Source organism: Orbicella faveolata, unplaced genomic scaffold (genome assembly GCF_042242905.1).
Source record: "Orbicella faveolata isolate gen_17 unplaced genomic scaffold, um_ofav_v1 contig_1, whole genome shotgun sequence".
Classification (NCBI taxonomy): Eukaryota; Metazoa; Cnidaria; class Anthozoa; order Scleractinia; family Merulinidae; genus Orbicella; species Orbicella faveolata.
The window spans coordinates 8702501-8715000 of record NW_028301536.1 but is presented as its reverse complement, the minus strand read 5'-3'; the positions used below and the strand labels follow the sequence as shown (position 1 = coordinate 8715000).

The following is a 12500-nucleotide window of genomic DNA, read 5'->3' as shown; positions in this document are numbered from 1 at the left end:
AATTACGCCTAACTTGGTTCAAGAAATGTCATCTGATGTTTCCAAACTACACTAGTGCATTTATTTCATCCTTTGTCTCTATCAAACAGACCAAAATGTTCATACCCGCAACCAAAACTTTCCCGAGTAAGTGGCATTAAAACTTGTCAAATTGTACAAAGAAACCCAGGAAACTGCTCAAATATCACTGCAGACTCTGTGGCACCTACTGGAAGCAAAAATTTTATCAGTCTTTGAGGGGACTCATTCACTGATGAAGGAGATAATCTTGGTCAAGTAGTGCTGTTTACTTTCAGTACTTCTTGTTGAAATGCACCTCAGTTGTATTTATCAATATCAGTGTGTATATTTTGAATTTAAGTGGTTTTATTGTTAACACCAAAGGTGGCAACAGACTGTGCTGTTCCGTGACAATTTGATAATTATATTAGTTCTTGTTTATCGGTCAAAGGAAAATTTCTGTGTTAAATAGAGCAAATCGTTCCTCTTTCATTTCTTCATCCGACATTCAACTTTCTTCCATTTATCTCCAGCTTTGAAAAGAATACAAGGACATCTTCTGTGCGTTTTTGAGAAAACAAGAGTTTACATTACATACCTTTGCGTGAAAAGTAAAATTGTGACTTTCACTACTTACATGTATTATTTAATTTAAAATGAGTGAAAATCAACATAAAACACTACAGTAAAATTCTAAAGCTGTCTTGAGGAAAGGTAATTAATTGTAAGTTATTCTTGGACTGTGAATGAAAATACACACATCAAACATACACACTGCTAAAATTAAGTCTCATCAAAATCCTTAGCTGACTAGCAAGTTCAATACAAACCAGGAGTGAATGGCAGGGGTTATATACAAACTGTGTTATGAGTACTGCATCAGAGCTATACATTACACTCTGCACTATCTGAGATTGTCTCACTAGTTCAGTCTCAAAATAATTGTTGGCACAGATTGATGTCAGGAATGAAACATCACAACACCACATCTTTAAATCAGTTAAAAGAAACACATACATGTGTAACCTTGCTTTCCGATGCGAATGTTCCAGTTTATTTCAGGGCACAGCAGTGAACAAAGTATAGCTCAGAACAACTTATGGCCAACTGTATCGTAGCTAGAAAGCGTCTTGCAAACTATATCAAATTGATTTGAGAATCACCAACCACAGAAGACACAATTTTAAGGTCACCAATGCTCCTTTCATTCAAAACTTAACTCAAATGGCCTCCAATGCTTACCACAAGTTTTCCAATGCAACTGCAAGTTTTCCGAGTGTATTTTTCAACTCCTCCAATACTCAAAACAACTTCCAGATTTTTCTGCTCACAGGGGTGCTCTGATGACAAAAACTGACCTGAAATTTCTAGCATTTATTTATATTTTTGTGTAAGATTTGGGGATTTTGCTGTCCAATTCTGTTTTTGCTGTAAGTTTTCATTCCACAAGAAGCAACTCTTGATTCAAGTTTGACAGTGCCGTGATTCCCCTGATCAAACTAGTTCTTTGCTATGCATAGCAACCAATGAGATGGAGACAATAGATTTCATCAAATTACTATTTTCGTGTTTGTCAAAGTGGGCAATGGGCCAACTTTTGAGTTTATGTGTTGAAATATTTTGAAATAAAAAGGCTTTTTCGGTAGTATTGTAAGATAATGGTTTGACACTGACTATTTTTTGATGTTTTGAAACACGAAAAAGAAAAAGTCAGTGTCAAACCATTATCTTACAATGTTAGCTCCTGACTACCACTACTCTATTTTTCTGTGGTAGTTTGTTTCTTTATTATATGAAACAAATAAGTTTCATGTTGCTGTACATCAGTAACAGGTCACAGAAGACGTGATAATGTGATAAGAACATCAGTGACACACTCGGCTATCGCCTCTTGTGCCACTTTTTTGTTCTTACCGCATTTTGACGTCATCTGTGTTCTATTACTGAACAGATGTACGGTAACATGAAATCTAGTTGTTAAGTAGTTCTTGCTTATTTTATCTGCCTGGAGTGGTATAATAACTGAGATCCACTGCCTGAACAAACTCTGAAACACATTAATTGTATCTCAGATTCAAGTGCAGCCAAGCATTGTCATTCTTGTAATTTACTATTCACGGAGCTGTCAGTATTTGAAAGTGACTTCCTCTGTTATAGTATGCCAGTGTTATCATACTGTTACATGATTATTTTTATTTAAAGATGACTATTGTTAAACAGTCTCACATGCTGCTCAGATTAGTGAGAAATTGACTGGTCACTCAAGTTTCTGTAATTATCAAGCAGGTCCTTATTTTTACATCTCAAAGAAATGTATCAATTTAGATGTAAATTACTCTCGCAATGAGCAATAATTCACTTTTTCAACAGATGACGATGGAAATGTGCTCCGTCAGAAGAATCTTAGCGAATGGGCTTTCAGAGAAGGGAAGAGAATGATGTTAGCTGGGGTAAGGTGAAGTTAATTGTGTAAAATACAGTGTATGTATTAATACAGGGTGTCCAGCAGCATTGTTGTTCTGAAAAATTGGAAAACAAAATAGGAGAATCAATACTACTGTGATAAATACAGCCTCCCAACACCCCATCAGCTATTCCAATCCACTGCTTTAATTCATCAACAGTGATACAAATGTACATGCATGTATGACAATCTAAAAGTTTTTATTCTTCTTAACTCTCATTGTGATAACAACATCTGATTAATTAACATAAGTTTACATAAAGAGAAAAAGCTGAAGAGTAAGTTGGCAATCAAATGAAGGCTTTCGTGCAAAAAGGGCATACATACACTGTAGCATTTTGGGCCGATTTTTATTTTTTGCAGGATCGAGCTACTTTTTGGCAGACAGGCTTGTTTTGACATGAAAAGCATTGTTGCATAATTGTTTTGTTGATTTGCGCTTCATTTTCGAGAAATAACGTATGCAAAAAACTCAGTTTTCCAGGGGTTACATGTATATTAATCTTTTGGAGATCTTTTGTTGAGCAAAAAACAAAAGAAACCTTTTGTTTTGCTAAACGATGAAGTCACCGAAGCGTGGTATTTGCCACTAGTTTTATTATTCCTAAAATTACACTGTTCTCTTTTTGTTGCTTCATTAGCGCAAGCGAATAAGTAGAGGTAATCATACGGTTTTTCTCATTCAATTTGGAATTAATTTGCATGAATGAGTTTTTCAAAAAGCTGAAATTACATGAGCTACTTCAGCGAGTGCAATTTCAGCTTTTTGAAAAACTCACAAGTACAAATTAATTGCGAATTGAATGAGAAAAACCGTATGAGTACTAATTAATAATATAAACATGAAAAAATTTGCGCGAAGGAAGTGCTGGAAGATCTTTCTTGAAGTCATTTTTTCTCATTTGAGAAAAAATTTTTCAAAGTTTCTGCACAAAATTTTCATCATTTTATGTGATATTATTGGCTTAGAAAATTTCCTTTTGTCTTTCAGCCAATCATAACTCAGAATTGCGATGTGTAATTTGCACTGGTGTTACACTTTTTGCACCGGTGTAAGACCTTTTGCACTGGTGTTACACTTGAACTCCACTGCTCTCAGCCAATCAGAATCAAGTAATTTTTCATGAATATTATTAGGCGCTGAACGGGCTGGATTCGAGTTTGTTTTGTCGTGACACCGGTTTGATACAAGGTCGGTCGGTTTTTTTTCCTGGTCTATTTCTCTTCTTTCAAAAACCAAAACATCTATTTAACAAAAAAACTGTGCTGTTGAAGCTGCTAAAAGTAAGCGTTTAAGTTTGTGCTGTGTCAAAATCCACCTTCGAAGGATTCACTCCAAAAGATGCCAGTCGGAAAACTGAGTATTTTCACATATGTTATTTTTCGAAAACGAAGTGCAAATCAGCAAAAACAATTATGCAATGATGCTTTTTATGTCAAAACAAGTCAGTCTGCCAAATATTAGCTCAATCCTGCAAAAAATAAAAATCGGCCCAAAATGCTATATACACCCTTTTTGCACGAAAGTCTTCAATTTGAATATATTTTCTTAGAACAAGACTGGTGATTTTGTACACTCGATTCATCGATTCAAATTCCCTGACAACTGAGCTACTCCAGCTCAACCTTGTTCAGAAACTACGCTGTCTTTTCAAAATGTTAACATAAAACCAGCAGACAATAGCAAACGCAACAAATCCTTAGTGAAGTTTAAAAACAACAGTTCACTCTTAACTTGACATAAAACAAGTTTACACTTAATTTGACTTTAAAATGACAGTTCACCTTTAGAATGTCTTATCAACCAAAGTTTACCATTCATTTGCCTTTCTTTTCTTTGATGAACATCGACTTCGTGACATGAGCATCTGAGTTTCAAATTTGATCATATCTACACGTAAGTGAGCAAGAGTTCAGTGTAAGGACATGTATGGATACTTAATATATTTTGTTTGGTTTATACAGAATATGTCGTCTTCAACACAGTCAGATGAACTACATTTAGATCAACTAGATATACTAGGTGCAGTAGAAATTCAGTGAAAAATATGGAAACAGTATGTCTAAACTATGCAATAAAAATTACTTTACAGAATTACAGAAAAATTACAGAAAGATACAGAGAACAAAGAAATAGTTACTGTCCCCATTATTTTTAATTTGTTCATTTAGAACATCAAAGTCATGACACTAATAATAATTATTATTGCTTTCTGGTAAATCTACAACTGAAACACCTGAGGCTATAAATCCATTTTCAATTTTAGAAACACATGCTACTTAATCAGCCAAACAAAAATAGGAAAAATAGGTTTTATTTAAAAAATAGGAGAAAATAGGAACCTGGTCAAAAAATAGGAAAAAAGTAGGAACTGGGCACCCTGATTATTGTTGCAAATTATTCTGAGAACAGAGCATTTTTCATGTAAGTGACAGCTAACGTGTTAGGTTGTCTTTTATAAATTAAATTTGAGCGGTTTTTTACCATTTGTAACTACCTACTCAATTCCTTGTGGAGTGTTTATTGTATTTAAACACAAAGTAAAACACTTTCTACTTTTCATTTTGAATTAACAGGAACATCCTTACTTGGATCACAGTGAATCACTCTGACTCCTATAGAAAAATGTAGATGCCATTGAATTTCTATAAACCTCTAGTCAATTTCTTGTTAACTGCAAATTAAGTTTCAAATGTAACTTATAGGTTACACTGCATATAAACCTTTTACCTAAACTATGTTCTAATTCAAATATCTTTTAGAATTTCTGATTGTTCAAGACAATTACTACTGAGACATTTTTACCTTCAACTGGAATTTAGCTGTACTTCTATTATATATGAATTATATAGTATAATATCTTTTATATACAGTTGCAGAATTTATATTATTTTCTATGATGTCCTTTATTGTTAAGTAACTTTATTATATGGCTTGTGTTTGTAGCGGATATAATTGATCGGCTAATTCTAGGTCATTGTTCTCGTGTAACGTCTGCGGGCCTGCAAAAACAAAGCAAAAGCCAGATAATAAACAACTTATTAACCTCAAATGTTTTGGTCTTTACGCGAAAATCTCAAACCTCCACTTTGCCATATTGCCCTTGGTGTCGCTCGGTCAATACGGCAACGTCTCAGTTTGAGATTTTCCCGTAAAGAACTCAGTCTTGGTAAATAAGTACGTGTAGTTACTTAGTAATATTATTACCATGAAATTATTTTGTAGTTTATAATGATTATAGGGTTCTGACAGAGCTTGTCATATTCCTACAGCTACATGTATTTAATAGTTCCATTTTTAGTTCAGATATGTTTATGTGTATGTTTTGTGGGCAGAAAGTTTATAACAAACATATTATGTTTGTTATAAACTTTCCACTCACAAAACATTTACATGTATTTATAACAAAATTATTTAACATGAATTTTATTGATTGAATTGTTATTAGCTGAAGTATCCCAGGAAAGTCATGTTCACCACGTGTAAAGAGTCATCACATGTAATGTGTACTATAGTGATTGTTTGTTTAAAGAGAGGAATGAGAAATTAAAGGATTGGATGTGTTGCTTGTCTCATTTTTTTTTTAATGTCATCAAAGGGTATTACACTGGACTGCTTGAATCTGAAGGACAAAACTTTCATTCTGAATCTTGCAACTTAGCACATATTACAACAAAAAGACTCCGCTGAGCGGCGTTGACAAAACCTGGATCGGACCGGATCACGGATCGGATCACGGATCGGATCACGGACCGGATCACAGACCGGATCACGGATCGGATCAAGGAAAAAAATTCAAAATTCAAAATCTTGTTGAGCAAATTACACTAGAGTGACTACTGTGAGCAGAACGTTTTACTTAATTCAGGTGTGATATTCCTTTATTCTTTTATAACATCAAGCCAACTGGGTGCTATTCACAGATGAATCTTTTTCAGGCTGTTGGGTTTTGATTGCGATGATCAATCATGTCTTCATATCTTTCTCCGCAGTTCAACTATATGATATTTCGTATATTCACTTGCACTCTTCACCATGTACGGGTATATTACGAACTCACAATGTGACTAACTCCCAGTTGGCTTGATAGCTCAGTTGGTAGAGCACTGCACCGGTATCGCAGAGGTCATGGGTTCGAGTCCTGTTCAGGCCTGAATTTTTTTTCAGGCTTTAATTTCACGACTGCTTAAAGTGCCACTATGATCAAATTCTCCATACCCATTTTTTTACATTTTCGCACACAATAGGTCTTTCCTAGATTTCTTGCCAAATTTCAATCTATTACGAACATTAGAACTCATGTCGTTTGGACCTTTGTTTCCGAGAATTTACGGCCGCCATTAATTTTCCTTGTCCCAAGTCTTGGTTGAGAATTTGAGAAAAGGAAGTCATTTTCTCAAAAATACCACACGGGTTGAAATTATAATAACTAGTACAGCAATTCGCATAAAGAGCAACAAAAACTTTGGCTCATATATTCGTGCAATTTTTTACATTAATTGTTATGATAATTTTAACCCGTGCGGTATTTTTGAGAAAATGACGTCATTTTCTCAAATTTTCAACCAAGACTTGGAACAAGGAAAATTAATGGCGGCCGTAAATTCTCGGAAATTAAGGTCCAAAAACCACGAGTTTTGATGTTCGTAGAAAATTGAAATTTGGCAAGATATCTAGGAAAAACCTCATGTGTACGAAAATGTAAAGAAATGGATATCGAGAATTTCATCATAGTGGCGCTTAAAGTTGTGTGTATAATTGCGATGATCAATCATGTCTTCGTATCTTTCTCGGCAGTTCAGATAAATGATATTTCGTATATTCACTTGCATCAATGGTAAACTGTCATAAAACGAGTCAGCATGGTGATAATAGGACGAACGTATGAATCGAACCACAAAAACTAAAAACACTAAAAAAAATTAAACACCTGATGATTTCAAACTATTTCCGTTTTTGAGACAAGTCTATACTTTAACAAGATGTGAGTTTGGAATACGATATTTCGCACTGGAATAAAACGAAACAAACCATTTGTATTTCAAGGAAATATAACTGTTTATAGGAATAACATCGATAGTGTGAACGATAACGCAACCCGAGAATAAATAACATTTTAGGAGTTATGTCACGATTTTTAGAGTCATTTTTAGGGTCGTAAAGAGTTTGCCTTTAAATAGAATAAAACCTTAAAATGATCGTATTCTAGGATAAAAAACACTTAAGAGGGAAGAACAAATCCAAACGAAATGAGGACCGTTAAGGATGGCAAAGATTAACGAGGACTGCAAATGACGAACTTGAAAAACTAGACTAGTTTTTTCAAGGCGCGCAAATCGTGACGTAGCTCCTTTGAAGCAAGCCATGTCCATAAGTTTTCGTACGTAAGTTTTCTCATTAACTGTAACGCCAACTGTAATGCTCACATCTGACACGAAAATGTAGCCGAGAATTAGCTACTGATACGAACAACAATTTTAAAAACGAGAATGGGAGGTTCACGCAAGCTTCGAGCCAACTAACGTTCATCTACCTGTTAATTACAATTTAATTTCGTCGTAAATTAAGCGGTTATGTGGCTTTTTAAATGACCTCTTGTCATTCTCTGTAATTAACATGTCATTGCGTCAAATTCAGGATTCTTATTTTCATTTAACATATTTTAGTCTTCCACTTTTATTTTTTATTTATTATCTTATAAACGATTTGGTTTTTGAAGAATTTTTTCTCTTTAAAACTTTGTTTTTTTTTTTCGGTGATCCGATGTGTGATCCGATGCGTGATCCGATCCGTGATCCGGTCCGTGATCCGATTCGTGATCCGGTCCGTGATCCGGTCCGTGATCCGATCCGTGATCCGGTCCGGCCCGGTCCGATCCAGATTTTGTCGACGCCGCTCCACTGAGTTTACGGTTCTCATACAATTACTCATAATATAAGCACTATTATAACATAACTAAAGCAAAGCGCGCGCTCCGATTGGTTAATTTAGCGTCTACTATTTGCCCATGGGTGTACGCTGCTGACGTGTGTGCTAATGTCTACAAAGCAAATCTTTTGACAGACATTGTTTCCAAAGTAATGGCCGACTTTCTTCTGCCAGAAATGCGAGACTGTCTTCACAGTTGTCCGAAGATGTCTCAATGTTATGTTATAAAACAAATGGTAAACGCCATAGCGTGCACTATTGAGTTATGGATGCACTTGGGAGGTTTGCAAAGCACTCAATAAGCTCTTCGTGCTTAGCAACCTCCCGCGTGCATCCATAACTCAATACGTTTACCATTTGTTAAATATGCAAAAGATGCAGTCATTACAGCTGTCATGTCTATACAGTACTATTTAACAAATAAAGAAGCCTCGACTTTGCTCTGTTCTGTTGTAAAGCACGCAGGAAGCGGTAGAGGACAGGCCGCCCAAGCTCTCTCTATGAACCATACGAGCAACACGATATGGCATCGAAATTACAAGGGTTCATATGGGATTTTCTACAAGATATCCATGGAGGTAGTTAAATGTGAAAATTCTCGATAAAAATGGCGTACCTTATTCCATACGTGTGTTGTTTGCTATGTATGCAACAGGAAAGACTTTCCAAGTTGCAGCAGAGATGAGGGCCTACAACCTAGCACTGCTTGGAATCAGTGAGACACGATGGACTCAATCTGGCCGAAAGAAGTTGAATTCAGGGGAGCTGCTGCTGTATTCAGGACACGAGGACGACTTGTTGGAAGAGGTGAATTCCTTTACCTATCTGGGCAATGTAGTTGACATCCAGGGGGGCACAGAGGCTGACGTTAAAGCCAGAATTGGCAAAGCAAGAGCAGTTTTTCTGCAGTTAAAGAACGTCTGGAGTTCCAAAGATCTGACTCTTCAGACTAAGATCAGGATCTTTAACAGCAACGTCAAACCTGTTCTATTATATGGCTCAGAGACCTGGAGAACAACAGTGGCAACTACAAAGAAGGTGCAGACTTTTATCAACTCATGTCTACGAAGAATCTTGCGGATACGTTGGCCAATCACCATCAACAACGAAGACCTATGGCAAAGAACCAACCAGAGACCTGCATATGCTGAGATCATGATGAGACGTTGGAGATAGATAGGCCACACTCTTCGAAAGCCTTCTGCCAGCATCACAAGACAAGCCCTGTTTTGGAATCCCCAGGGAAAGAGGAAAAGGGGACGGCCTAGGAACTCGTGGAGACGAGACTTGGAAGTAGACATCAAGAGATTGGGGCTGACCTGGAGTCAGCTAGAAAGGAAAGCCCAGGACAGAGATAGCTGGAGAACTCTTGTTGGTGGCCTATGCCCCAGGAGGGGCACTAGGCATAAGTAAGCAAGTAAGTAAGTAAGTGTTGTTTGCTCCTGCTGTGAAGTCCTCTTTATGAAGGGAAAACCGCAATTCAAAAAAAGTCGCTTAAATCAAGTTAAATCGGTAAAATAACCACACCAGGAGCAAACAACACACGTATGGAATAAGGTAGGCCATTTTGATTCAGAATTTTCACTTTTAACTACCTCCATGGATATCTTGTAGAAAATCCCATATGAACTCTTAGAGAGCTAGGGCTGCCTGTGACCAAACTTTATTTTCCAAACGAGCAAAAGTGGCATCAGCCATGCTCTGTTCTCTGATAAAGCACGCTGAAATAAGCCAATCACAATCCTTGTTAGAATTGTTCAAGTAATTTGATTGGCTAAAGAAGTGACAGCTGTCAATCACAACCTGAACTTCAGCTAAGCTTTCAGTTTCAAGTAGTTTGAGTGGCTTTTGAGAGAAGAACGATGCCTTCAAGGTTCGCTTTTAAGTTAATTTATAATTATGGATCTAAAGGCAGGTAAAGGTTCATAGTTCAGAGGAATCCGGCCATATTGTGGACCATCAAAACGTGCACTTTTCCAGTGGAAATTACGAAACGCGGAGCTCCAAGCCTGCGGATGAAAATGCGAAATTCCGAGTTGAATTTGAAAGGAGCTACAGTTATTTACGGCTTGTAGCCGCATGCAGCAAGATTGCCCGAACTAGCGTAAAAGTTAGAAAGATTAAACGGCTCCCACTGGTTCTACTCCGAGCACAGAAGAGAATATCAGAGCAAGTTTTGTACTGACCACTCGTCCGTTCACTTCGCTGAGATGACCGGAGAACGAGCGTTACTACACTGCATGTAAGTGTTGTTTGAGCAATTGAGCATTTTAACAAAAATAAAGCTTCTCATCATAAACAGAGACAGTTCAATTGTTGTTTTCTGTCGTTGTTTTACTTCTTAAGTATAATTTCTGCCTTCGTAGCAAATATGTCTTTTATCGAAGCACTGTTTAGGTTAAGAATTTGTTTATTTCGCTACGTGGTTTGTCGGCGGGAATCTAGCAAAACTTGTTATTTTAGAGACCGGTCATTATTTACTGGAGGGGGAGGGTCACTACTTTTTGAGCTCCACTTTGGGGAGAGTCGTTTTAAAAAAAATCTCAGTGAGGGGAGGGCTACGATTTTTTGAGATTATAAGTATTTACCACAAGTCTTTGAACTCAGAGTTCTCTTGATCTAGGTCACTCTGCCCCGTGGATTTTAATTTGTCACTGGTTGCAGCATGAAAAGTGAAATACGGGGCTATAATAAAAGTACATGTATTATGAATACAAAATGTCTTTATTAAAGGCATAACTGTTCAATGAAACACTTTCTGTCGGTTCTTACATGATTCATTTGTTGTACGAAGTTTGTACAAATTTAAAAATACAACACATGAGAAGATGTCATGATCAGTAGTAGCTAAAAGCTGCAAAAGTTCCATTTCTGACTTGCGCACGTGCACCACACATTGCTTATAACTAATGATGCCTAATAATATGCTCTACGTTTTGAACAGAAACAATATTTTCTTCGAGAATTAAAGTAATATAGAAAACTTCTGACAGTTAGTCTGACACATGATCCAGGTATGATGTGCAAGTTGGGAAATTATCCCAGTATGGGCCATAATGGTCATCTGAAGTATTCTTCTGCACTGGACTGATTCGGCTGGCCGCTTCAAAAACACTGCAGTCATCGTCATCATCGTATCCGTCGTCGTCACCATCATCATCATCATCATCATCATCATAATTCAGATCATCATCATCTTCATTGTCGTGGCCGTGGTAACTACTGGTACTGGTTGCAGCATTGCCTCCATTTTTGCCTAGTAGGCTCGAGAGGTAGTCCCTTGCATCACTGCTAAGCCGAGCTGTATCATGTTGGCATACCAATAACGCCAACCATTTCTTCTCTCTTTTGTTCAATTTGAAAACAAGCTCTTTTGCTATATGACTTTTTTCAGAGCGAGAGTCCTCGTCTAATCCAGGGGCGATCTTTTTCATAACTTCTGACGTCCTCTGAGAGGTACGCATAGCCTTACGTTTTGCCGCACGGTGTTTGTTGCTGTTTTTTTGATCGCGATTTTCTCTTGAAGGCTCCAAAATCTACCTGAAAGAGATTCGAGGCTCTCCTTCCAAGGTCAGATAACTTTGATCTTGTGGAAACCAGCTTGGTTTTTAACTGGCACAGCTCAGAAATTACGTCCTCGTCAAACTTGTATGACGTTCTTCGGCCAGCTTTAATTTTTCCGTTTGCAAGAATTGAGGACTGTAGATCACTCTTCACTTTGTCTTCAATTTCTTGTACAAAGTTTTCTACTTGTTCCATTTGATGTAAGTTCATTGTTATAATGCTGAAATCACGGGGCTTTAATGTGTGGTTCTCTCCTTGTGGGACTCTTCCGAAAACTTTTTGTGGATACAGCCAAAAAGGAGACAGTTTCAACAAAAAAGGACTCATACACTTGGTTGTAGAAGTGGTTCATTGGTGTTCGTGGGTTTAGAATCCAACCAAGCGCCTTGTCTCTCCGTATTTGTAGCTCAGATGAACTTGTATCCGTACCAGTCACTGGCTCATTCACAGGGAAATTGTTTCCTTGTCTGTATGCTTTAAGAAGCCTTTCTGCTTCAAAGACGCTCATCCCTTTTTTTAGAGTAAGAAATCAAGAATGATCAA

At 37.0% G+C, this 12500-nt stretch overlaps 2 protein-coding genes and 1 pseudogene across 4 annotated transcripts in view; 2 read left to right on the top strand and 1 right to left on the bottom strand.

The window, feature by feature from the left end:
* LOC110059410 (protein crossbronx homolog) overlaps positions 1-6030 on the top strand; it is a 95936-nt gene extending 89906 nt beyond the window's left edge. Inside the window, exons 8-10 of one of the 3 annotated variants that reach the window (XM_089287994.1) lie at positions 2371-2450; positions 4430-4487; positions 5042-6030. In XM_089287994.1, the coding sequence (XP_089144120.1) occupies positions 2371-2450; positions 4430-4487; positions 5042-5067 (164 nt within the window). In that variant the 3' untranslated portion in view covers positions 5068-6030. The other 2 variants (XM_089287999.1, XM_089287997.1) reach the window with 2 other exon arrangements.
* A 3011-nt stretch (positions 6031-9041) lies between these two features.
* Positions 9042-9945, top strand: LOC149117940 (uncharacterized). The gene has a single exon (XM_089282225.1). It carries the CDS (start codon positions 9075-9077, stop codon positions 9567-9569), a length of 495 nt encoding a protein of 164 aa, XP_089138351.1. The 5' UTR covers positions 9042-9074; the 3' UTR covers positions 9570-9945.
* A 1032-nt stretch (positions 9946-10977) lies between these two features.
* Positions 10978-12500, bottom strand: part of LOC149117939 (uncharacterized) — a 1937-nt pseudogene continuing 414 nt past the window's right edge.

Excerpts from the sequence above, each read along its gene's own strand:
- LOC149117940 (XM_089282225.1), top strand. The coding sequence starts at position 9,075 with ATGAGGGCCTACAACCTAGCACTGCTTGGAATCAGTGAGACACGATGG.